The sequence below is a fragment of the Podarcis muralis genome, chromosome 1 (genome assembly GCF_964188315.1).
Source record: "Podarcis muralis chromosome 1, rPodMur119.hap1.1, whole genome shotgun sequence".
Classification (NCBI taxonomy): domain Eukaryota; kingdom Metazoa; phylum Chordata; class Lepidosauria; order Squamata; family Lacertidae; genus Podarcis; species Podarcis muralis.
The window spans coordinates 28666569-28694196 of record NC_135655.1 but is presented as its reverse complement, the minus strand read 5'-3'; the positions used below and the strand labels follow the sequence as shown (position 1 = coordinate 28694196).

The 27628-nt window shown below is 42.7% G+C and overlaps 1 protein-coding gene across 19 annotated transcripts in view; it reads left to right on the top strand.

The window, feature by feature from the left end:
- The window catches only part of NRXN3 (neurexin 3), a 1192693-nt gene that overhangs the window by 549094 nt on the left and 615971 nt on the right, over positions 1–27628 (top strand). For 13 of the 19 annotated variants that reach the window (XM_077925136.1, XM_077925127.1, XM_077925120.1 and 10 more), the window contains 2 exons: positions 418–444; positions 9389–9508. In XM_077925136.1, coding sequence (XP_077781262.1) covers positions 418–444; positions 9389–9508 — 147 coding nt within the window. The remainder of the gene's footprint in view (positions 1–417; positions 445–9388; positions 9509–27628) is intronic. The other 6 variants (XM_077925121.1, XM_077925139.1, XM_077925123.1 and 3 more) reach the window with 1 other exon arrangement.

Sequence of the window (27628 nt, the reverse complement as noted above, 5' to 3'; positions counted from 1 at the left end):
TTTTCTTGGGGAATAGGGAGGCTCCTCGCAGGAAATGAAACTATTGTTTGCTGCTTCATTTATGAATATTGGTGAATCATGTGCCGTTAATGTTCCATCTGATGTTCTGTGCTTCAGAAATGTGTCTACTCTCCCCCCCTTCCCTAGTCTGTGCTATGTTGTCTGCTGTTTTGGATTGATGTTGTTCAGGTAGTGATGGACTGAGGCCCTTATGGCTGCCTCTCTCCTGATGTGTCTGTGTGTTGTCTTTGGTGGCGTCACCCCTCCCAAATCTCTTAAGTGTGCATAAGGGCTGTGCTGGTTATTCCAGTTGTTTTTTGTTTGTTTCTTTTTAGTGATGTTACCCCGGTTTTATCTGCCATTTTACTAACCTCTGGTTTATTGTTTTCGCTTTTTTCCATTCTTTTGCTAACAAAGTTGAGTTGACCAAAGCTGACCTGCAAGGTAGAGAAGGTTTTTGTTTCCATTGCCAGTTTGGACTGAAAGATGCCTTTTAATGTAACCTTTAGAGCCTTTTAATTATTATTATTATTATTATTATTATTATTATTATTATTATTATTATTCTTTGATGCAGTCACATCTCTAAGCCAAATGGGTACAGCAAGCATTCCACAACCTGCTAGGTTGGAGAATGGGGTGGCAAGGATTTGGGGGAGAAATGTCTAGGTATGGTTTGGGGTAGCTTAAGAGGTTTGACTGTATCTCATTCTAAGAGTATCCATAACTGCACAGCTTGATTTCCTGAAATAAGGAGTTAACATAACAAAAAATGGCACTGGATGTCTGGTTACTGAAATAAAAATGTGAATTGGTCCTTTGGAGGACTGAGAAGTCTATACTGTAGAGAAGTGGGTGAAATGTGACCTCTTTGTGCTGTTCCATGCATTAGATCAGCTTTCAACAGTCTGGTGCCCTCCAGACATTTTGAACTACACCTCCCAGACAGGCTGGGGCTGATGGGAGGTGTAGTACAAAATATTTAGAGGGCAGCAGGATGGCAAAGTCTGCATTGGATGAAATAGCCATTGGCAGACACTGTTAAAAGTTTGTGTCCAGCTTCTTAAAGAGGAACCTAGTGATGTCCTACAGACCAGTTATCAATGCATGTTGGGTAACAAAGACACTGAAGGTTGTGGATGGGGGAAAGTCCAAAGGTGAAGAGTAGAATGGACTGCAGGAGACTGGAGCTGGGCAAGATGGATTTCATTAACTAAAATCAAAGGAAAAGCAAAGTAAAGAAGGTAATTTAATGTTGGTGGCTAATGAATAAAGCCAAAAGTTGTTCCTAAGGTGTTTAAATGCTAACACCAGAAACCTTCTGTAATTGCTGTGCTGAGATGGTAAGCACAATCAAAAACTGGGTTTCTTCTGTTGGAATGGGTTTTGGAAAAACTTAAGGATAAGGGTGGGAAGGACAAGTTTTTCATGTTCACCTAAGATTTTCATTAAGACTCTCCTGGGGTGCATCAAACATATTTTCTCTAGATAATGTTATTTGGGATTGTGGAGAACAAAACACACATGAAGACTGGCAAGTGTGAAGATTCCTGTGTATGTATTGAAACCAAAAAGCATAATTTAGATTATACTTGACCTTATCCAGTTACCATTTTGATTAAGATGACACAAAAGTCTAGACAACTAACAATTTTCCAGGAAGAGTCAGGGGGGGGGGTGTACAGCAAAAAAAATTGCAATATAAGGAAACCCAAGAGGTGCAATGATGGAAGTGATTAAATCTAATATGCTAAAATAATTTTTAAACCAAAGATGAAGCAGGATAATAATCATAAAATGCAACAAAATTATTACTATTACTAATAATTATACACTGCTTTGTCAAAGCAGTTGACAGAGAGTTAAGACAATAAAATCAAGAAAAAAATACAATCCTACTAAATGATGGAGAAAAAGAGAGAGATATTGGGATGCCAAGAAAGCCCCCATGATGTTGAAAAGGACTGTCAAAGAAAAGAATCTCTTTCATTTCCCTGGTTCCGACATAATGAGTGATGCTGCTAACATGAAAGTAACAGATTCCAAGAAATACATATTTGGTTTCGGGATATGTGCCAAGAAGCCACTTTTGGCCAGATTCCCAGATTTTCCCATCTCATGTCCGTGTAATGATTTATCTGCTTGTGGTGGACATAGATAATGATCTACACACAGGCTATATTCTATTTCCGATGTGTAAGTATGTTCTGAAATGAGTATTGCATCAGGTAGTCCTCAGAGTTGCAACTTGACCTAATTGGCCAGTTACGGCTGAGCTGATATATAGGCTTCATATTCAAAAACTCTACACAATACCTGCTGTCAAGACCACTGCCCTTCAGAGCATTTACAAATTTCCATTAGGTTGTTTTAGGACCCTCACCTCTTTCCTATAAAATAGAGGAAATGTTTTTCTTCTTCTTCTGAGTCGTTCTGAGTGCCAGACAGTGTCATGCAGAGGTACCTTAATTTCAGGAAACCAATCTTTGCTGTATAGGTTTGGATATCTGAGTCCACGTGGAAACTTGAAACTCCCTTGAGATCTGAGGGGCTGTTTTCTGTGCTGCTGTGACCTGGACGATGGGGAGGTCTGGTGGAGAAAGACTTGCCCACTATACCTTTCTAACACTCCTCATTTTAATCACCTTCCTTCCTTCCTTCCTTCCTTCCTTCCTTCCTTCCTTCCTTCCTTCCTTCCTTCCTGTTTCCACTTCTGATGAGTGTTGTACACATCTCCTTTTTCTCACACACTTAACTCCCCTCTTTGCTTTCCTTGCAATTATAAGATCCAGACATATTCCCTTTTATGCGGTTCACTTTGCCATGGGAGGGGCATCCCGGCTTACTCATCCTTTTACAGGCATGGCCTATGCAAAACTGTTATTGAGTGTTGTGAGGGGAAAAGGAGCAGAAAAAGGCAGGTATGTATCATTTTGTTGAATAGAGGGAGAAATCTGAAGTTTTATCTGGGGAGTCATAACTAGACATTTCAAAAGAAACACCTTTAGTCTCATCTACACACCTGAGGACAGCCTGATTTTGATATATGCTCATAAGCTTGTATAATGACCTGCCTCATTCTATTCTTGCTTATTTGGAAGTCAAACCACCAAGTTTGAATGTTGAAAAATACAACTGGGATCTGGAATTACCTTCCCTTACAGAGGTGTTCCTTTTAGGTCTTCTTTCTCCTTCTTGAGTCCAACCAGCCAGGAGTCACATTTTGGCTGACAACACAGTTCTGTGTGCTGCCCAGATCTGAGTATGTTATGATGTCATCGAGGGCAAAAAAACACTGATTTTGAATTATGGCACTACTTTTTTGGACCAGTCACATTTATTTATTTCTTAACAAAATGTATATATCACTTGATTGTAATAAAATCTCTTAAGTGATTTACAAGAAACTATAAAATTATCAATAAAAACTATTAAAACATTTAAAGATAATTAGAAATTTATGTGCCACTTGGGTGCACCTATTTTTTTGACTTTGCATAGGGCGCCATATTACGAAAGATTACCGAAATCCGCCCCTGATCACAGCATTATATAGCAAATAAGTTCTGGGTATCTGCTAATTTTACTCAAGGCAAACAAAGCCAGTTAAGAGCAAGGGCAGTGTTTCCTGAACAGATAAATATTTACATCCCATTTTATAGAAATGACCCCCTCCAACAGAGAAAATGGGCTTTAAGTTATATAGTAAGTGTTAATTAAAACCCCCAAACCTTTTAGTTTGCCTCGGCCCTGTCCATCAATGTTTGCATCTTTGGTCAACCAAAGGCATGGACTTAACTTTCCTTATTTGTTGGAAGACACTTCCTTCCTCCTTATCACATTGCATAACAATCAAATGCACTCATGGAATGCTGAGTCACGCTCCCAGGGGTGGAGGGAGAGGGAGCGGTGGGTGTTGACCGCCCCGTGTGTCACCACTGAGGGGGGTGACAAAATGCCGGGCAGCACTCACCGCTGGGCCTGCAGCGTGCCTGAGCCACACATCTCTCCTGGGAGAGATGCAGTGGCTTGGGCATGCACAGGCTCTGCGCTGCCCAAATGCTCCTCCCGCTGCCTCACTCCCCCCAGCTGTGGGGCGGCTGAGTGGGAGGAGGTAGGTAGATTCTGGAGGCCCTGCACCCCACCCCTATGGGCAGCTCTCCCCACCCCTGAGTGCGCTGTCCTAGGTGCCCTAGTGGCCTCCTCCGCCACTATTATTTACATTTTCCCAATCATTAGAAAGTGCATGGGACACCATATTTTTAAAGGGTTGCATCCATTGATATGAGAGTTTGTGCAATGGATCTTTCCCTTACCCTTCTCTCTCCTTTCAACACACACTACCTCCCAAAAAGCTTCTCCCTTCAGAGATCAAGGTGGGTACTGACCAAATATTGTGCACTGTGTCATCCATGCCTGCTATGGGGCAGAGGGGAAAGGCCAAAATCAGGTGGAGGAACTCCGCCCTCTTTTAGACAATTTCCCCTAAACACACATTGGAGACCTAGAAGACACAGCTCACTATGCGGGTCTGCTTCACCTTTTGGAGAGGCTTTTTTTTTGGGGGGGGGGGGTGCTGCTGCTGAGGGATGAGGTAAAGACAACAATCCACTGAACAAGCTACCTTCCTCTTGCGCAATTTTGAAAGCAGCCTATACCTGTAGAAGAGGTAACAATGAATAGGTGAGGCTTTTCTGGGCCAGGAGAGGGAGTAACAGAATAAGTTTCATTTGCTGATTTGGGTTGATAACATACCAATTAATGCGCAGAGTCACTTCTCCTATCAAGCACACATACTTTCGTAGGGATAATCGGTATAGATAGACCAACAACTGTGCAGTAAATGCCAGTTATTCTAGGCTGACAATCTTTCACTGGTTATTATTTTCTACTTCATTTGTGTTGGGGGGGGGGGGGGCTTCTAGAGAGCCAGTTCGTTTTTCCTAAAATGTGAAAGAAAATACCCTTAAACAGAAAGAAAGAGATTTGGAGGCAGAGGTGGGGGAGAGAGATTGGTTGGATGGATTTAAATGATAACAACCAAACACTCTTTTCATAATTTAAAACCTATAAACAGACTCATCTGAGATCTATACCGGTGATTGCACAATTAAGCGTTAAGATTTTAAAGCTTTATTAAGCAGACAGGATCTTGTTAAATGGCACCAGAAATGCCATGAATAGAAATGAAGCATATGACACCTTGTGGAGAGCTTGAGAAAGATGTTACTCAGTGCCAATTCTCATTCCCTGTGCACATAAATTATGTATCCTATCTCCATTGCTTCTGCCCTCAGCTGTTACTTGAAGGGTCATGTGCATGAAAACAGACTTCTTTGGCATTTAAAGCCCTGGTGGGCTCCTCTTGCTTTCTCCTCCATAATCCTCATTCCCTGTGACACCCCCCTTGCCATGGCCAAGATTCTAGTGTCACAGGCAGGAGAATTATGACATCAGCGAGGAACAGAAATAGCAAGAAGAATTCTCCACAAGACCGGTCTCTAGTCCTCATGTGAAACTTCCTTGGGGAATGCCAAAGAGGTGAAGCGAGCACAATGATCCAGAAGCTCAACTTCTGTCCATCAAACAGGCTGTAACTAAATAAAGCTCAGCCAGTTTGTATTTCCTGTTGGAAGTTAAAAGGCTCCAGCATTAGAAAGGTGGCTCTGACCCATCTTGTAGCCCCTGGGACGGGGGGGGGGGAATGAAAACCCACTGTTTATTTCCCACTGTTTACTGCTGAACCAGAGCAAACAAGAATTGAGTTTTCTGTGGATTGGCCATTTGTTCCAATTCAGTGGTAAACGGTGGGTTTTTGCTAGGGAAAGCTGCAGAACCTGTGCCTCGATTTCCTCAGAAGAAATCACAGGACAAAGGGTGGTGTGGATGAGCCCTCATTTAGATTCACTTATTTCAGGCTTCCTCAAACTCAGCCCTCCAGATGTTTTTGGCCTACGACTCCCGTGATCCCTAGCTAACAGGACCAGTGGTCAAGGATGATGGGAGTTGTAGTCTCAAAACATCTGGAGGGCCGAGTTTGAGGAAGCCGGACTTAATTCAATGGGTTTTCTCTGAGAAGAATTTAGTTGAGGTGAACCAGCTGACAATAGTTGCTACTACTTAATTAAATTATGCATCCAGCTCCTTAAATAAAATAAAGGCCATGTGGATTTAATTTTAAGTTTGCAGAGTTGGTGTATTAAAGTGCTATGTTTTCCTAGCATAACAGATACACTTAAATCAGAACAAAAGCTCAATAGAGACCTAACACAGTTCAACCTCTGCATAAGCTTTGCACAAGCAAATTAGGATGAATGATCCATAAACAGGTTGCTTGGAGAAGCCCGTAGTTCATATGAGCTTATGCCATCTTTACTCCCTAGCCCACCTCACATAATCCTCCCTTAAATCCCATTGAGTTGTGAAATTATAACTCGCAAGGTACTAGAAGGAAAGCTGTTCTAGTGGGATGAATCTGAGGTGGAGTCTCATTTAGCTTATCTTTGGACACTGCTTCCTCTTGGTCATTGGTGCCAGTGTGTATGAATGTGGCAGTTAACTCCCTAGTAGAGGAGCCATGGAGAAAATGCTCATGTCAAATGAATCCAGCCAGAGAATACCTGCTTTGAGTTCAATCAAACAAAGTGTTCCCCCATAAAAGAGAAATAGGTGTGTTGTTTGCGAAAAGCGGCAAGAGGGTAAAATCCAAAAGCTGCTTCTCCTGTAAGCCTGGAGCCTCCTTTTTTTGCTGCTGTCATAGCCCATCTCCTTAGACGAAATCACTCTCAGGCACTGTGTTTGTAAGATGGTAGCACTGCTGTTGCAGCTGGGCAGATGGTAGCACTGCTGTTGCCTGCAGGTATTCCTGAGGCTTGTTACACAGCAGCTCAAATCCTGACAGAAGCTCTGGGTTTGTATCTCCCCCTGCCCCTGGTGCGTTAATATCCTGAACCACTCCCATCCTGCTGATGCCACTCAGGCCAGCCTGCTGCCTGTCTAAACAGAGGGATCCAAGCTAGATAGCCATACACAGAGAGGCTTAAAGTGAAACCAGTCGTGTTTCCCAGGCACTTACATGCAAAAGGCTGATGTTTTCAAGCACAGCAGGACAACGTGTTTCCCATTTTTGTTGCTTTGCTATGAGGTTGCTTTGAAGTGATGCCCTCGAGGAACACTGGAACATAGGGAGCTGTCTTATATTGTGTCAGAGCCTTCACCCATCCAGTTTAGTATTCACTACAGTGACTAGCAGCTTCAGGAAGGAAATTGTTCACAGCCATACCTGGAGATGCTGGGGCCTGAACCTGGAACCTGGCATATATTCTATCATCGAGCTATGGCTTTTCCTGGGCTGGGGGGACAAAAGGCATCCCCTTGTGAAGCAGACTTAGCTAAAGAGGGTCCCTTGTGGGGTGGAGTTTTTCATGTGGGGCACCTCTTCAAAGGAGGGGTAAACTCTGAAGTATCCCTCAGTTTGGATTTTAATACAATTTTAATCAGGTTCGCCTCTTTTTTGAGGGGAACATTCCTGAACACCCCCCAAAAAAAGAACTTGTTATTGGGCCTTAGCCCATTGAACTTCACACTAGCATTGTTGCTGTTCAGTGGAGTCAGTTTACCCAATGAGCTGTCAGGTGTCAAATGAAAAATAGTCAAGTGGTTTTACTTGCATGTGTGAACCAGGTGAAGGGTTAGGCCTGGGAAGTCAGGTTTAATTTTCCTCACCACTGTCAGAACTCCTCTGCTTCTTCACAGCCCTGTAAGAAGCAGAAAGTCAACAAGTAAAGTTCATCTCATTGTCCCATCTGAACGCATCACTTGATGAATTTTCTTTGCCCTTGGCTGAAGAATAGTTTGCACAGGGGAAAGGATGGATCAAATGCCAGGAACTGAGATCCAGTAAAGGAGGCAAGTCCCTGCTTCCTGCTGCAGCCCCTTGCTTATTACAGCATCTTCCAGAGGGTACCTCAACTCCACAGAGCAGATTCTCAGGAGGTATGGGGGGAGGAGGAGTTGACTAAAACTGCCTCCCTCAGAACTGGTGAGAGTTTCCTCTGCCATTCCTCCAGAGAGAGTGCCCCCCAAGCAGAGCTCCACTCACTGGAACTCTGGATCCAGCCCATTAAGCTCTGCTGCACCTGCTTTTGTTTCAGCATTTTCTTGGTCAGTAGTATACCAGATGAATCCCTCTACTGTTCCTTTGATGGATATAAGAGCATTGTTGAAAATACAGAAGTGTAAACTGCTGGGTGTTTTTCTTCTTCATTAGTTGATCCAAAATGCAACTCTCTGTTGTTGGTCGTAAGGGAGAGTTCATTTTTTCTAGTCTTTCAGATCTGCTGAGTTTGGTAAAATAGCAATACAAACCGTTTTGTGCATGGCAGATCTCACCTCCTTCCACAACAGTGAAGGAGGAAAAAATCCCTTTGATGGATGAATCTCAGAGGATGCTGTTAATTCATTACACCCAGATGGCTCAGTGGCTTGGACCAAGTCAAAAAGTGTGTTCCTCGTCCTGAAATCTCCAGTTTTTGCTGTTGTATTTAAGGGAGAGGAACTGAAGCACAGTATTAAATAATAATGGGGAATTAACTTGATCTCCTATGGCAAATGAGCATAAAATCAGTGGTTCCTACCTGCAGTCTGCAACTGGATCCTCAAAAAATGAGTGCACCCCCTTTGTTTCCTATGCAGTTCTGCCTGTGGGTGAACTAACCAAATGACTAATCCCAATTTTTGTTTCTCATATTTCTGGTGATGAAAATAAATTGCATTGATACAAAGGGTCAAGAGTCAGGGTCAAAGGCACCAACAAAGAGCAGGAGCTGACACTGTACCAGATCCTACCAAACATTTTCCTTTCAAAGACCAGCTGATAGGTCTTTGGATAAAGTGGACACTTACTAGAGAAATGAACTGTCAGTTCCCTTCTCCCTTTCCAACCTTCATTGAAGAAATGATTGGGAGTCCCAAACGACATCCCATCCTTGATGAAAAGCAATCATGAGGAGGCAAGTAATAGACAACTTGGAGAATCAGGCTGCATTGTTGAGAGAACTAGGATGATTATGGTGAATCTTGGCATGGTGGGGGAGGCAAACTTCAGTTATTATAAGCATTTCTTCTGAGCCTGCCTAAGAGGGAATATGCTACCTTCCACACCTTCTTTCTGCTGCGTGCCACAGTTTTCTGTTTGTTGCTGAGTGTGCAATTCTCCATGTCTTCTGTGTGTCCTGGATTTCTGTTGCATGTCCATGAAATAGGAAAAGAAAGTGTTTGGTTTCCTTTTCTTCTTTGGTGCATGACGACAATAAATAATGGTCTCGTATTATGACTCTCTTCCAATCGCTGCTCTTTCTTTCTTGCTTTCCTCACTATCCCATCTCAGGACCAAGCACCACTTGCCAAGAAGACTCCTGTGCCAACCAAGGCATCTGCATCCAGCAATGGGAAGGCTTCATTTGCGACTGTTCCATGACTTCCTACTCTGGGAACCAGTGCAATGATCGTGAGTACCAGCTTTTTATATGGGATTTTGCAAGGACCTAGAAGGCATTTGATGTCTGGTTTGGTAGCTTAACACTGGGTGTGAATCCTAATGTCGGAGCTGCCTCATCATCTTGCTAGGCAACTAGCTTTAAAAGCTAGATTACTTGAAGAAAGAGTAGGATAATTATTTTCCCTTTGATCTAATATGAAAGTGCTTGAGTGCATTCTGTTTTCATATTTAAAGACAAATGAAATGAAAGGGGGCTATTGATGTTCTTTTTATAGCATCCAGATGGAACTGTGTGTGCTAGACAGTAATCAGAGTTTTACTAAATGAAGTGCATTAACTTCTTAAAAGTTTTCCAGCCACAGTGTCCGGTACTTAGTCTTGTCTTAAGTGGCTGCAAAAGCTGAAAAGGTATCAAATTGAACTCTTGGAGGCTTTTTGATTCTGCAAATGATGTTCACAATTTCCTGGTGGTGATTGTGTGCTAAGGTGTCACTTGTTGGTAGACTTTGGCAGTAGTAGCCAGTGTGGTCGATATGCACTGTGGAACTGCTCTCCTGACACCAGCATCAGTGAAACTGTCATAGACAGTGTTGGAGTGATGGGCAGTTTGGATGCTCTGGTGGGAGTGCCTGTTTAGCTTCACCAGTGCATCTCTGCAGCCACGACCTGGTCCCTTCTCTTCCCTGCTCCAGTACCATCCAGGCAAGCTGCAGTGATGCTGGAGTTGGGAGGGTGGCTCCATGGTGCTGTTGCTACTGGACTTTGGTCCTGTGTTCATGTTCATCTTTGACATGGTAAAGTCACTGTGAAATGGATCTTCTGACTGCCCTTCCGTATAATGAGAATGAGTTTAGCATGTCCTGGAGATCTACTGAAAGCTAAACTCTCCCCACAGAACTCATAATGGCATTTAGAAGATGTATTCTTCAAGCAAAAATGACACATTAAAATCACCTTGTGGTGACTTTACCACATTAATGTTTAAGATGAGAACTGGGTGTTTCATGAGCCTACAAGGATATATTCATCCTTTAGTCATTCAAATCTTGCTTTCAGTTTGGTCACTCCAACTGATATGGAGCACTACATTTATCTAGTGTTAATGTGGGGAAACCCAAGGTGTGTGGGGGGAAATCATTGGGAGAGCAGGAATTTGATGCTGATCCACACATGCAGCAGACGTGTGTGACACACTTTCCCCCTTGGGTGATACCATTTGGACTGCACATGAGATATCATTTGTTTGGATGCATTTCTTCTGCGCCCTATCAAAAGAAATAAAAAAAATTGCTTCACACATGTCAAAAATTGGTACATCAGAGAGCAACTTGGCCAGGAATTCTTTTTCCTCATAAGCTAGTTTTCTATGCACACACATGTGTTGCCTGCATTGGTGAAAATTAAAACTTGCAATCTTCCAGCTGCTCTGTGGCATGTGAATTGATGCATGTATAGATAGCTAGTTCTAAAATCCCAATCAAATGCAGTGCAGCCAGATGTATATCAATAGGCACAGAATTATTCCCACTTTTGTCTTTTATGCAGAGATTCACAGCTCAATCATAGTTAGTAAATATGCCCTAAGCTCTGTCTGGAAACAGATGCCTTTTCTGGCTGTCCTCTTCCTTTCCCTTCCCCTAAATTTTTTTTTTAGCATGGCACTTATCTTCCCCACAGTGCCCCGTGAGACACACTTCTTTGTCAATCATAGGGATGCTTCTTAGGAAACCACTTTACACAGAAAATGCAACCCTAGGACCTGTGAAGCTGCATTTAAATAAGTGTTGTGGAGTGATCTAAAAGGGTTAGTGACATCATGCCCTTTCTGGGTTCTAATGAATTGGGCCACATGATTCCAAAGCACTATAGAACCCATTGGCACTAATGAATTCAGACAGACTTCAAATTGTCAACAAGTTCATTTCTGAGTCTGTAATTAGAACTTCCTTAATGTTCAGGAATCAACAGATAGGGTGTCATATAGGGCAATTGGAGGGCAGCTTGATGTGAGTGAAAGTGACTCTTCGTGGGGCTTCTTCTGATCCTTAAAATGTGCATCATAAGACACATGTTATGTATGCAGGCATCATGTAGGGAGGACTGTAAGCATGCCTGTTTTCCAGAGAAGGCACTAAAAAGACTATAAAGAAAATGTCACAGAAAAATGCTGGAAGGCACTGAAGTCCTTTATATTGGCCCTCCTGGCTGAGGTCATCAAAGACCTGGTTCTGAAGAAAGGCTCCTGTCTTTAAAGAGCAATGTGTCAAATGTGGCCCCACTCATACAAGGAAAAGCAGATTTGAATTGTCAACAGCCAGGTGTCTCTTGCATTCCTGTGCTGGTGTTTTAGAAGTGGTTGTGGTAGGAGGATGTCTCCAAAAAGAAGTGAGAAAGGTAAGTTCACAATGATCGCTCTAAACCTGTCGTGCTGAGATCTGCAAAAGGTATGTCCTTGGTTGTGTTATGCTTGCAAATGGTTGTTTGGGACTGGACTTTATTCAATGGCAGATTTTGTTCTCACAGTTCTCCAACACACTCTGGGGTGGATAGCATCTTTCCAATAATGTTCCTTGCTGTCCTGAGTGCCAGTGTGATCCACATGCTAACAGGGGTGTCTGTATTGTTAATTCGGCCAGAGTGGAAATGCTGTGCAAACACAGCTGGCAAGTAATGTATTGTCAGGTAATTCGGGTCACAAAGGTTCTCGTGTGTCCACAATAGGTCGTAAGATGATATAATATTGTGAGAAACTTCATAGTGCAGAAATGGATCCTTGTAAACTAGGCAGCCAAACGTCATGGAGCCATCCAGCATAGTTGGTGATATTTTGTTCCATTTAGGGGCTTAGTATATTACATCTCCCTTCTCCTTCTCCCCTCACTCACATGTCTGAACTGCTGCCATGGAACAATTCCACTGGCCTCTATGGTCAGAGATGCTTTGGTTTACTGCTGCAGTTTTCCTGACCTTGGAAGTTTCTGCAAGTGTCACCAGCACCCTTTTAATCCTTCTTCCATGTGTGAGTCCAGAAGGAGAAAGGCAGAAGAAATGAAGTAGCAACAGGTAGCATGTGGATTAGCCCTGGGACATTAGCCAAAGTATAGTCTATCTAGGTACCCTTGGCACAATTAGCTGCAACTTGCCCAATATCCCATTTAGTGCAAAGACCAATGAAGTGCTGATTTGTGGCTTTATTGATGTGATGTGACATGAGATGTGTATTGGCTCGAGGAAAGCTTTTGTCTAATTTCACTGTTGATCCAGTGTGTGTTCTACATTACTTACTGATGCAAGTAAGTTATGAATATTTAAATAAAACTACTTAGAAATGGCAGTTAGATCACAGATGGATATGCCGTTTTTCTTCCCGTTGGCTATGACCATGTGGAGGCCTTTTAAAAACCACTCTTGCACCAATGACCAGGAGTTCCTGGCTTGCAGCAGATCAGTCACCTGCAGGGGGCTCATGTGTAAACAGTAAAACACCCAACAGATGTCTGTTGCTACATCTGTCAGGTGGTCATTGATTAGTTTTCCTTCGTTTTTGTTGTCTCTGTGTATGTTCAAATTATAGGTTGCAATACATTATTGATTGGTATTGTTAAAACAGGTTTTTCGCTCAGCCAACAGGAAAAACAAATTGCGCCTCTCTCTTGAATGTGTGTCCACATACACTTCTAAGCTAGATTCCTTAATGTTAACTTTGTGGTGGGGTTGCGATGCCTGCATTTTCAGTTCCCATGTTGCATTGGTAATGTCTGACGTTCTGCATCCTAAGGGTTATCCAAATGGGTTGGCTTTCCCTCCTTTTCGAACTGAGAAGGTGAATGTTCATAATTGTACCTGTTGCTATCGGGGCCAATTACATTGTGCCCGGGTGGGGTGGCCTCTGCAATTTTATTGCCAGTGCACTTGATTTGCTTTAGCAAAAGCCCCCTTTTTGCCACTGTTTAATTACCACTCATTTATTTCTAATGTGCTCAATTTGTTACTTTACAGTTCAAAACAATATGCATGAAAGGGGTATGGGGTGCAGGAAATAAATCCACATGTATCATTAGCTGTTGATGAATAAACTTGTAAGCTGCTAATTTTTACCTAGTAGTAGTCTTCAGTGTTGTTGGCAAACTCAGTGGAAAGACTTGGTATGTATATTTGAAAGAGATATAATTCAAATTATGCAAATTGTAGCTCAGGAGACCTATCCTACTCTCTTCAATCTTGTTTGCTTCACACTCACTGTCTGTACCTCTGTTTTCACCAATCTGTGCCATTCCTGCAATCCTTGAAAAATGTTCTATCCCCATCCCTCTACTACTACTCTGTATTCTACCTAGATAAGAAGCAAAAGTTAAAATGTGGTGTGGCTTTTATAGATCCCAGGAGCAATATTGGAAGTGGCCTTTTGCTTCATATTTCCACTGGCTTTCATTCCCTTTCTCACATCCTAAGTCTTTGCAGCAGCCTTCATACAGAAGTGCAATTTTGGTTTTTTGTAGCATCGCATGCCAAACAAGAGCAATGTCTTGCATTGTGGAAACTGTCCAAGGAGCTTTTAGGTTCCTCTCATCAAGCACCGAAACACCTCTCAGCAACTGCAAAGCATCAGGCTGGGATGCAGACCAAGAGCTTGTATGGAAGCATGTCCGCCTGACGTACTGTTTTGTGTACTCCTCAGGGATACTGAATTAGCCCTGAAAATAATGAGAATCAACGTCAGAAGAGTTGGTTTCCAAATGTTTTGCATCAGGTGTCCACAGAGAGACCCGAGGGGAGCTCTCTAGAGCAGAGATGGGGGAACACATTTCTTCGTGGGCAATTTTCTAGGCGCCACATGCCATGGAGTGGCCAGAGGCAGAGGTGAACGTTAGTGAAGAAGCAGCTGCTTACATTTGTCCAGTAGTCTGTATCTGAGCTATGCAAAAGTCAGAGGTTTTGACATATACCCCACACATTAGTGTAAGTGAGAGGCATTATCACAGCTGAATGACAGGTTCCAGACAGGCAAAGGTGCTTGAAAAAGCATGAAAAATGGCTGTTCAGGGACCTGGCCTTAAGGACAAGGGGTGTTTCCTGGAAGAGCCCTGAGGTCCAAATAGAGGCCTCATTTGCTCCCCCCCCCCCCAGGCCTGATATTCCCTATCAGTGGATATCCTCCTCCTCCCTCTCACCTGTTCTCCTCATGCTACTAAGGCCCTATCTATGTTTCAAATGTATATTGGCTGTATATTTGCCTGACTTGAAGAACTCTGGATTTGTTTGGTACCGAGAATTCTTTGTTACAGACTCTTTGCCCCTCTTGCAGAACTACAGTTTCTCAGGTTCCCTGGAGAAGAGAATGAGTTTGAAATCAGTTTAGGTCTGTGACATGAATATCCCCCGAGAGTCAGACTAAAGAGAGATACTTCCAAAGTCACAGGAGGAATTGATTAATTTTAGGCTTTTCTTGTCTGCTCTGAATCTACACTCCTCATAGCCCATGTGTAGAAAGGAAGTTCCATTGAAATTATGATGACTTGCAGGGGGTTATTTGTATTTTTGAATGAATGAGGAGCTTTCTGTGAACCCATCTGCCCAACACAGCTAAGCTGGAGCTGGGGGTGTGGGGGACACATTGTACAAAATGCACCCTCCTCCATTCCAGCAATTTTTCAGCAAGGCTTGTGAAACCAAACAAAATAGTTCCCCTCACTGTGATTGAGCTGCGTGGTGCCATTTTGGCATTCCTGCTGCCCTCACTCTGATATGGCTTTGTGGATTTGTCACATAGCCAGATCTGATCAGCTCTGTGTCTTGCTTCCTGCATCTCCCATAATTATTTGGAATTAACTCAGAAATACCATATTTTAAAAATGGCTTAGAAATGGCAAGGGGGGTGGCTGATGAATCAGACAGCTGATGGAGTGCTAACCACACTCCTGCGGTACAGAATGACTGTTTTGCATTTAATATTTGATGTGTTGGAATTCTAATAAATACTGTTTTTTTGTTTTGTTTTTAAATGACAAGTCAGGGAAAGAAGCAGCTACAAACAGGTGGTGTTTTCTTTCCACTTCACTTTTATCTCCCAAATGTTGGTGGGTGAAAAATTTGTTGTGCCTCCACTTGGGATTGATAAGTGAAATAAAATGCTAAAGACCTCTGTCCCTTCGGAGTAGCAAATTCTTCATCCTTTAGGGCAATGGAGGGTGACCTGTGGTGCTACCCATGTTCCTTGACCACACTTTCCATTTTCCCTAAACACTGGCCTTTCTGGAACAGATGACAAGTGGAGTGCAACATCCATTGGGTGGTAGGTTCCCCATTCCTGCATTAATTAATTAATATCCCACCCCTCCTCCCAAAGGAGCCTAAAACCAAAAAGGAATGCTCCCTAGATCCACATGAGATTGTAGTTGCGAAGCTGAAATGTAAGTTAATTTCCAAACATTGTCACTGTTAGCAACTTGGGGCTGTTTGAAATTTTAACAACAGCTCCCCACTCTGATAGACTTTTGCTATGCGTCAGTGTTTGAGTAGTGCAGATCTGATCCTTGTGCCTGAATTGTGCACTCCTCTTCCCTAGTAGAATCAACTGGTTTCTCTCCTGCCACTCCTCTCTGTCACCCTGGCCAACATGGAAATGGCTAAGCTGATTGGAGTAATTTTTGTGACAGCTTGTTGCGTGCAACATTTTGACACAAGAACTGCAGTCATCCCCTGGTGGTATCGGTGCCCATGTGAATCTGCAAACATGTGGATGCTGTGTCTGCATGTACAATAGTCTCATGCATCCACTGACATCACTAGGATGGAAGCAAGTTCAGCAGTCATCTCTGAAGATCCCTTAGAAGCCTTATTTGATGGAGACAGTGTGGTGAGCTGAATAAATCCATACTACAAATAGAGAGTGTGTGTGTGTGTGTGTGTGTAAATGTTTCTTTAAAAAAAATAATGATGGAGGGAAGAAAAACAGAAGCAGGTTAAAAGGATAAGCCCAGGTCCATATTCTTGATTGTTATCCGACCTTCCTAATATGCTCATTATTGCCTCTCATTGGAAGATGACTGCCTACTGATTTCCAGTGGAGTTTAGCTGTGCATGGAGACATATCTCAGCAATGTTACAAGCTTGTTATCCAGGGGCTGTTACAATAGGCTGAGCTGTGGAGCATTGTGGAAAAACATGAAAATTTTAAACTCGGTTGTCTCAATAACAATTCCCGAGAGGAAGATTTAGGTGGGTTATTTAGAGACTTCTGAAATAGACTTTATATCTCTGAGTGTGTTAAAGGAGCCGGAGGGATGTATGTGATTATTCTATGTGGAGTTGCTTCATATTACCCTAAAAAGAGCATTCTCCATCTGGAGAATCCAGCTTCCAGGGCTGAATTGCCGTTCGAGCAGGGTTAGAAAAAGGGTCCATACCCCTACTTCATAAGGATCTGAGAATGTAACCTGATGTACCTGACTGATGATGTATGGAAACATTTGCAGTGCACTCCTTTGTCCTGAGCTGGGTGTTGACACACCCTTGTTACATCCTCCGTTTCACAATCTGGCACAAACTCCATCGCTGACACTGGTTCAACAATCTGAAATTGGGTAGTGGGGTGTGAATCCCCAGCCGAAGCCAGTCACCCATATTCCAGGCTATGTTCTCCTCTTCTGCAGTTTTCCCCTACCAGCTATAGAACAACACTCACCGGATTGCCTAATATTTCACTTAGTGCAGCAAGCAAGTCTGTCACATGTCATTCTCTCTAGCCTGAGGCAGAGACCTGTATTGATTAGAAGTGGCAGGTTTCCTTTATAACTCAGTTTTGATTTTCAGAAGCACTCTGTTCCTGGCATTAAAAATTGTGACACCCCGCCCTCCCAGCTTAAGCAATATAACCGTCATTGGTTGTGCTTTTGACATGGCTTTGATTAGATGGAGCTGGTGTGATTTGTGTAAATGCCAGTGTTTCATAGACAGTAATGTTAAATAACTGCATAAGCAAGAGCAGGATTTTTCAAAGCTTACCCTAGTAGCTCTTTCATAAAATATACTGAAGGAAGCTCAACTGTTTTAATAATTATTCTTTTTCTTCCCAGCTGCCACCAGATGGCCCAGGAATTGAGTGATAGGAAGTTTCAACTAAACTATTCCAAAACCTTTCACTCCTGCTGGGATTTCTCTTGTGACACTTTAAAGTTGGACCAGCAATCTGTTTGACTCATGGAGACATATAGTTTTGCTAATTGCTATTTTTTTGGTACTGGAGAAGGTCAGGATGGTGGATCAGTTTTGATTTCTCTGCTTTTCAGTTGCCCAATCTTAAATTCAGTTAGCCACAATTCTGCATGCATTTGCAATTTTTTTTAAAAAAATAAGGAAGTGCTCATGAAAAATAACCAGCATTTTAAAGCATGTTTCTCCTAATAAACACATTTTTGCAAGTGTTTACCTCTCAATATAATGCATTTTTGTATGTTAGTTTTCACTACTGTATGTATTCTGATGCATACTTCTAAGGTGTACAACTTTTTGGTCTGAAAACTGCACCGCAATATTCAAATAAGAGTTTATTTTGAAAGATAGCTGTGTTTCCATTCACATATTGTTTCGGGAAGTACAAATAAGATAGGCTCACATTAAAATATATGTCCTAAGAACCTAAGAAGAGCTTGCTGATCAAGCCAATGGCCCATCTAGTCCAGCATCCTGTTCTCACAGTTGTCCAACCTGATACCTGTGGGAAACCAGCAAACATGACCTCAGCACAAGAAGATGTTTTCCTCCTGCATCTCCCAGCAACAGGTATTTAGAAGTATTGCTGCCTCTGATTATGAAGGCAGAGTATTACCATAATGGCAATGTCCCCACCCAAGTTTTCATGTAGAGATGCTAAACTGGAGGGAACTTGTTTCTGCAAGGCTCCACAGTAAGCTAAGCCAGTCAAGCATGGGGATGCTTGAATAATTTGATCCCTGTGGATCTCCTGTATGCAATATCCTGATCTGCATCTCTTTTACGAGCACAGAGATCAAAACTATCCACAGGATTCTGCACTTCTCTTGATGCTGTGGCACAGTTCTTGGCAGTTTAAACTGCCCAAAATAGATATTTAAATGTGTATTCGAATACTTATTTGTCGAGGATTAAAAGATTCACAGATTACTGTAAAATGGAATTACAGGTAAGACAAATGCAAAAGTGATATGAACTAGAAATAGACAGGTTCACTCATTCCTAATTGAGAGACTTCTAATAATAATCATGTCTTTGGTGCATGTCAGCATTGAGAGTTCTTTATACAGACTTCAGACATCAGTATAGCATCAATGCATCAATAAAGAACCATCCAAGAAATAGGGAGGAGGAATAATATTTCATGCAGGCTGCAGAAAGTATTTAGGCTTATGAGGACTGGTGTATGCTTCCTTTTAGAATCCAGTGCCAATAGATATTTTCACAGATCTAGCAAGGCCTGCAGACGTCAGGAAATCTGATAGAAGGATGTAGATATTCCCTAGATATTCCAGCAAAGCCCTATTTTGTCAGAGCTGGAGCTAGGAACCAGGGCTGAATTTGGTGGCCACCCTATTGTTCATCATGGGCTCAAAGAAGGGGATAATACGGAGTTGATTTTGAGTTGGGTTTCGGTTTTGAATACCTCCATAGTCCCACTCTCCCTCCCAGACTGCCTTCTAGCATTATGAACTCTCCAAGGTGCTGAAGCCAGCTCCACATCTAAAATAACTTGCTCGACTCTGGTATCAATAATGCACCCGCCAAGCATAAATTGTTCTTTTCAAATGGACATGGGCCGTCATCTCAACAGAAACATGGTCAGGGGTCCAATTCATCTTCCCTTTGCTTGTGCTTCTAACTTAATTGCCTCGCTTGGCCCAATAAAAGCCTCTGTCAGCTTTGCTGATTTCTCATAACTATCTGTCATAGCGGCTCCTTTTTGCCTCCAAATTGCACTAAATGACCTTCCAACTGCTACATCTCTGCCCTGCTGATCTCAGGTGAATGATGAAGATGGATGACAGGCATCACAGGCCATCAGTCATGTGATTGGTAGGGGCCTAGGAAGCATCTGTGTCTTTTATAGTTCATCTGCCACAGATCTTTCCTAGCTCTAACAGACACACACACACACACACACACACACAGAGAGAGACTCTGGAGAATGTCCTGCCAACTAGGACCAAAGTGGCTACTTTAAGACCATATCTGGCCTTTAACAGCAGCTGGATCTGTGCACATTAGCAATTAGAGGCTAATGATTTCGAGATTTTGATACTGTGAGAAGCATCACCTGCTGATCTCCTCAGCATCACCAGCCCAATTATTCTGCTCATTTGGCAATTTTTTCTGACCTTTTTTCTTTTTAAAGAAAGCAATGTGTGGACTAGTTTAAAAAGCAAATCAAGAGAATATAAATCCCAGAAAATAATAAAACAGAGCTAGGTCAAATGAGTATTAGCCTGCAAAATGCTGCCAGCACATAGAGCCAGAGTGTTATAGGAAACTATTTCTCCATGTTGCTCAGGGTGGTCTATCCTGCCCAGCAGCAGTTTTCCAGGATCTCAGGCAGAAGAAGGTCTTTCACCTCACCTGCCACCTGATCCTTCTAACATACCTCTAGTATGTTAGAGAGATTGAACCTGGGATGTGCTGCATGCACAGCATGTTCTCAACTGATGAGCTGTGAACCCGTCAATAAATTTATATAGCTAGAAAATTGGTTTAAACTTCCTTTAAGAATTTTTTTGTTGTTGCTTTGGATAGCATATTTTAAACCTAAAGAAAGGTCAGGGCTCTTGAAACATTGTCTGCTGCAACTGTGTGCCGTCCAGATGTTGTTGAAACTCTACCTCCCACCTTGCCCAACTACCATGGTTATTGCTCAGAGATTAGTCATTGTCTGATACATCTTGAGGTCAACAAGATAATATTTAAATGCTACGTGTGTGTGTGTGTGTGTGTGTGTGTGTGTGTTCAATACATGCATGTTAAATCTATTTTGACATGAGCCTTTGAGCCTGAAATTGCATCAGGACATTTGGGAAGTGCAAAACCTGTTGGATAACAAAAATTCCGATCTGCACATAAATCTGGCAAATGGCAATCAGGTCAGTTTGTATCAGAATTCATAAAGACTGAGCCCCTCAAGCCCTAACTTTATGCTCTGGGAGGTGTAGGAATGCTAATAATAAAAAAATTCCCATGTGTGAACTGTGAGAGGTTGTGAGAACTCTGCCACTTATCATTTCTAATTATTAAAATAGTTTTGTTATTTGGCGACATAACAGTTTCCATCAGTCTCTCCTCATTCTGTTATTAGTGGGAAATACTAAAACCTTCCAGGTATTTACTCAGTTATGGGGTACTGAGTTTTTTTGACAAGGAAAAATGTAATGAACTTCTTTAAGACCAGCTTGAATTGTAATGGTGCCTGTTTTTCCTCTACCCCCTTAAAACCATTGGGTTTGGGGTGTGATTGCATAGCCCATTTTAAGCACACAAGACCTCCAAATTCATGCTATCGTAGGCAGAATAGCGTTTCTGGCAGGCAGCATACTCAGCAGATGGTTCTCTGCCCACACATCTCTATTTTTGCATAGGCCCCCAATGTTTATATTAGCAGTAATGAGCTTGGGCAATTATAAATAGAATGTTGTTTGTTGTTTCTTCTACAAAAGAGCAAAAATGAATAATTTCTTTTTTAAAACCCAAAAAGGGTAAAAATTGAACTGATGTAATGGAGATATTTCTCAGCCCAATGGAAAATCAGAGCAGTCAAAAAGCTTGCACCTCACTCATTTGGCAGAATAAAGAATGATCTTGTTTTCCTTTTTTTCTACCCCGCTAGATGGTGCTGTGGCTCTGTAAGTCAATCAGATGCAGGCAGACACCACACAAACAAATACACCCGTGGATTGCAAAGAGCAAACCACAAATGAAGTTAGAAGAATCCATTTCACTCTTGCTGCCTTCTCCCCTCCCCTCCTTTCCAAATTAATCTCACAAAGAGGTTTTCCAAGATCACAAGCTCTATTTGGCTCTGGGCAGTTTTCATTTCCCCTCCTTGCTTACAAAACCCTGCGGTTCTGCCATCACTTAGGACAGTTTAGGAAGCTGCAATAGGCTGCATGAGAAACTGCATTTGGGGAAACAGTGTTATTAAATAGCATCACGACTCCTCGGGAGCATTAAGAACAGCTATCCTGTCTTGACATGTCCACTGAGTGTAGCTTAAATATGTGTCACCCTGAGTGCAAGAGAGAGAGAGCAGAGAAAGGGATGGTGTTTATCTTACAGTGAACTGCTTTTGCTCTGCTACAATGAGTATTGCTTTAGGTCCAGCCATGGGGATTCAAAGCTGTCCATTCATGGATGACAGAACACACAGCGAGCAGCAGTTGAAGTTTAGCTTATCAGTTTCTCACCTCCTATCTCTCTGATCCTTGGGTTATCCTTCCCAGGTACATTGGTGGACGTTGAAACCTCAAAAAGCAAGGAAGGACGAGGAATGATGGAATTTCCTGAGCATTCTAGAATGGAACCTTGACACCCTGGGAAGCATCTGCAGTGCCCAATCAGTGAGCTGGTCATCCCCACCTTTATAGGACCTTTCTGCTAAATCAGGGATGAGGAGCCTATAGCCCTCCAAAAGTTATTGGACTCCAACACTCATCAGCCAGCATGGCCAATGATCAGGAATGATGGGATTTGTAGTCCAGTAATATCTGGAGGCGCCACAGTTTCCCCAGTCATGTTCTAAATGAAGCAAGGAGGGAGAATGAGAAATTTGTAGACATTTGTAGACATTTATTTGTGTGTGTGATTAAAATTGCAAGGTTCTCAGGTGGAAGTAGTATGTCTTACAAATATATAAGTGGTGTAAGAGATTATTTTTGGTTATTATAAAAGTGAAACCATAGTTCAGTCGTGTACTCACTGGCAATGCAGATGTCTCATACCTTGTCTGCTTTGAAAAAATACCAGAGTTACCCCCCCCCCGAAAGATAGTAGGTGATTATATAGCATCACTGCCAGGGGCGAAATAGGGTGAATTGCTGCCCCCACGGGCAGCTCATAGGGGTGGCCATCTTCCCCTCACCCCATGAAATGCCTAAATAACAATGCCTACTGCATGAGTTTGACCAAACTGTGGGAGGCAGTGGAAGACGGGAGTGTCTGGCGTGCTCTGGTCCATGGGGTCACGAAGAGTCGGACACAACTAAACAACAACAACACTGCATCACATAGCTTCTTCCCAAGGACATTTGTGGCTCCATTTTTCAAATGACACAGCACTTGTGTTGCTGGCCAGATCTCATCTGATCTGTGTCTTTGCTTTTAAAGTGACTAAAAGGGGGAATGGGGAAAGAAACCCTCAGACCACATGGCAGTATATTCTGCAAATGTTACTATCCCCACCTGAATATCCTTCCACCTGAATGCCTAGTGCTTCCAATGTTCAAAGAGAATAGTGAGAAATTTGGGAGGTTGGACATTCAGTTCAGCACTCAACTCATGCCACTTAAAGGTTTGTAGATTTCTTCCATTAACGGCTTCCTTCCCTATACTTTCTAGTGGCTAGTTTCACCTTCTGTAGATGGCCTGGGCTTCCCATTTTCATTTGGAGGCCAAAAACATTGTCCATAGTCAAGGAAAAGATGCCTCAAGTTTGTTTAAGAAGCAGCTTCTTTATTTAATCCTCCTGAAATTTCACAACCTGAGCTAAATTGACAGCATTGCTTTAAATAATGACTCTCTTTCCATAGTTGTTGCAAAGGTTACACACTTGCTTCAGGACTCATTTGGACCTGAAGTCCTGAATCTGCAGTTTTCCAGTGGGCAACTATTAATCTGATAGGCTCTGCTGTAAATAATCACAGTAAATGCCATGTAATGTATCTTCACTGGGGCAGGAGGGGAGCTTTCCATCATGGAGTCACCATTAGCAAGTTGTTTGAAGTCTCCACTAATTGTCTGAAAAAGGAACACAAAAGTAAACTTTTTTTCCCTCTTAGCTTCATATTGGCCACACTTGCACCTCACAATCAGCCAGGGTTCTGGGCTTATCTTGGGTCTCTTTGAAGCAGCATTACATTCAGTCATTTTGCTCCTCCTTTTGCATGAGTGGGTAAAACTAACTAGGAAGGACTGGTAAGCCCAGTATCCTGAAACAGGCCAGAACGGTAAACTGGAGTCTTTAAACTAGGATTCGTAGTTGGGAGCCAAAACCAGGATCCCAGGCTCACTCATTGTGATAGGATGCCCTTTCCGATTAGCTTTACCTGCTTGAGCAATCAGGAGTGAATGGGTCAGATGCAGATGCAATGTAGGCTAGGAATCCTGGCTTACTGTCATGAAGTGCAAATGTGACCATTGTTTTCTCAGCAAAGATCAAAAACACATGAGCAGAGTGGGGAAAAGGCAGGATATAAATATCATAATAGAAATAATCATCATCACGTTGGCTACAAAGCAAAGCTTCCCTGGTCAGATTAAGCTGGTGATTTTCCCTGCGTCTAAGAGCCATTTCTGTATCATGAAACATTCCTCACCAATGCAAAGACTTTTGGAAGGCCATCTACCAGGAACATAAATGAGGAGAATTGCATTGGGATGGGCAGCCCTTTCCATTGGTGTTTTATTTTCCAAGATGGTCATGGGCAGAGCCATCCAAACCCCTTTTGCCAGATTGGATTGGAGGAGGGTTGAATTAAGTGGAGATATCCCTAAACCCAACCCTCCTGAGTGAGCCAGACTCCTGTCAGTGCTGGCCTCCCCTTTCTGCCACTGCGCATGCAGGGGGACAGAGGCCCGCTGGCTAGGCCCAATGGGGTCTAGAAGAAAGCCCCAGAAAAGGGTGTTCTGAAGGTGAGGAGGGTGAGGGGTTGAGCTGAGATGACTTGAGACCGGCTGAACCTTGAGCTGGTCTCACAGCTTTTTCACAATGACATTAGGCTCAATACAAGCCTGCTCATCTTGCTCCCCCCACATCCACCTTCCTCCATGTCTGCTATAAGTAGCAAGGCTGTGGATTCAGCAGTGGCTCCGCTGCTTTGCAAACTTCCACTGGCAGAGTGTGTTGGTGTTAGAACGACACCCTATGAAGTATTCATCCATGAAGTATTCTGATGTGTTGTTCAATCAGGGTCTCTTGGTTATTCCTTTGCAGATAAGAGTCAGGGGTTGGCTAGCATTTGAGTGGCTGTTTTAAGGAGATCTTCACACCTTTACACACTTTAAACTTTCCTGAGTGGTGAGAAGTTCCAGGAGCTATACATACTTGTTTGGCTTCCTTTGGAAGGGGAGGTAATTGGAGACTTGTGGTATTCTGCTGTATTGTAGCTCTATTCCATCCATCTTTGCATTTTTGTGCAAATTTCTTCAACCGAAACTGGGCTGCAAAACTCAGAGAAGTGTGTAATCCAATGGATAGCTATGTTCCAATCTGCATTTAAGTATGAGAATGGCTAATTAGGTCTGTTTGCTTTGAAATGTGAACACATTCATCCTTCATACCCAAGCATTTCTGCAACCAACAAATCCACTACCCTATATCAGGTCCCCAGAGAGGGGGGGGAGAGAGAGAGAGAAAGAGGAGACCTCTACATACCCCGAAATACATTACTCTGAGAAGAGTAGATAAAATAAACAGTGAAGACCTTTAATGAGAGATGCAGACCTAGGAAAATATGTGGGAGGGAGCTCAAGCTTTCAGGATGCTAAACCAATACAGGGCAGACTCAGGCTAGATCTGGATATTGACAGCACATTGGCCAGAAAAAACTTGGCCACAGTCCATACCCCACCAACACCAAAGGCTAGTATCTAAGATGATATTTTTGCTAAGCATATTCACTTTTGGTTCAGAGCTTCAGGGCTGTTTGTGAGCATATTTTCCATTCTCTTTGCAAAAAGCATAAGAAGAATTCTGCTGCATCATACTAGAGATCTATCTCATCCAGCCCCCTGTTTTCCACATTGGTCAACCAGAAGCTCACAAGCAAGACATGAAGGAAGTAGTCCTCCCATGCTATGGCTCATCAGCAACTGGTTTTCCAATAAATGCTGCCTCTGAAGCTGGGGGTTCAATATAGTTATTCTGGCCAATAGCTACCAGTGGCCGGTTTTACACACCCACTAAACTATGATTTAGGGTCTCAAGAAACCCATAAATTTCAAGCTAATACAAAATGTTATATTAGCTAGATGGTTAGGTTGCAATTTGTTGGATTGCAGATGTAAACGGTCAATATTTCTTCTTCCATTAACCTTTCTGTTAGAATAGCATGCATTTTTGGGGTAATGCTATGTAGCCTCTTAAATTTGGCACAGAACCCTGGCATCTCCAGGTAGGGCTGAGGGAGACTTCACATCTGAAACCCTGGAGAGCCTCTGACCAAAATACTAAGGTAAAGACCAATGGCCTGATTTGGTATAAGACAACTTCCTAAAATCGTATGTAATCTGGTTCTGATAGCTACCAGGAGACTTACCCTCCATTCACCATTCATTATAGGGAAGGTGCTCCTACCCTTTTACAACTCACTTAGGAACCACTTGCAAATGTTTATTAAATTATATGTGATTCCCTTCCCCCAATTTTTTTAAAAATTGAAGTGAAATACAGTACACTTTTTATTTTTACAGAATTTGTTAATAAGAATATTTAAGAATGAAAGACAATATTCTGCAGTGACCTAGGGAATAAATTACCCTCCTCCCCCTCAGTTGTAATTTGTTGTCCAAGAAGTGGCGCTACAGGGAATGGTTAAATAATTAGATCACAATGGATCTCACTCCCCTGAGATGAGAAGGGATTTTTGTTTGGTTTTTTTAACTGTAGTGGGCTGCCTCCTCTTGTGATGAAAGTACCATAAGAGGCATGGAATTGTGCTATGTTTCACAATGTCAGCTTGAAGCAATTATTGGGCATTAGGCTACAGTCAGTCAGAGCCAGGACTGTCAGTCTCTTTCTCACTCTCTTGTTGTGCAGTATAAATAAAGAAATAAATAAAAGCATTCATTTCCCCTTGGGAAATGAATAAGGGAATATTAGAAGAGTGGCTATTATGGAGGTGAGCTGCTGTGAATGTGCAGGGGGGCAAGTCTAGTGGAATTGATGTCAGGACTTGACAACAGAACCTTTGCCTTTCCTTTGCCCTGCGATTGAGAGGGGTATCTGTATCATATTTCCAGACCCTGCAGGGCTGAAGGCCTGTAGGATTTCCAGTGAGTAGTGCAAGACAAGATAGAACTGTTTACACAGCTGTGCATATAAATTAGCATATGTAGTGTTTATGCAAATCTGTTTCTTTTTTATCCTTTTTTGGGGGGTTGATGCTCCCCTTTTGATGTGATTCACAAGCTGGCCACCCCAAAAGAGCAACTGTGCATCCCTGTGTCCTTCACAGGAGACAATGATGGTTAGGGCTGCCATACATCTGGATTTTCCCAGACATTTCTGGGATTTCAAATGTGGAATTGATGTCTGGGGGGAATTTCCAAAAGGTGGTGCTTTCTGGGTGTTCTGATTTTAACTTTTTGAAATATGGCAACCCTAGTAATGGTGGGGTGTGGAAGACAGACAGCTCTGCGACCTCAAAACTGTAAAGGACAGGGCTACAGGATCAAATGGGTGTCAGTCAGGTGACCTGCTGCTAGAATCTGGGATGGTTAAGGAGGAAGCTGGTGAGGGCTATGGTTCTACCTGGGCTACCTGAGGCAGTGCAATCAATTGGGGGTGATGCTGCAATGGTTGTTCTTTGATCATCAGAAGGAGAGCAGAATCTGGGGTAGGTGTGGGGCACAGGGCTAGTCCACAGTTTCAGACTTCCCCATGCCTGGCCGTTTCAAAGCAGATGGAAACTCACCTAACAATGGATAGCAGTAGGTAGGGGAGTGGCAAAGCAAAAGTTGAGGTCTTGGAGAAATTGCAGCCGTATGGTTTGAAATGCTAAAGGTAGATTAAAAAATAATCCCCAGCCAGAAGTGAGATGAATATAGTGGAATGCCTTCTGCCTCATTAACACCAAACTGCTCACCTTCCTCATTACTTCACCAGAAGCTCAACAATAGAGCATAGACTATGCATGCAAAAGTCTCCAGGTTCACCTCCAGTTTAAAAGATCATGT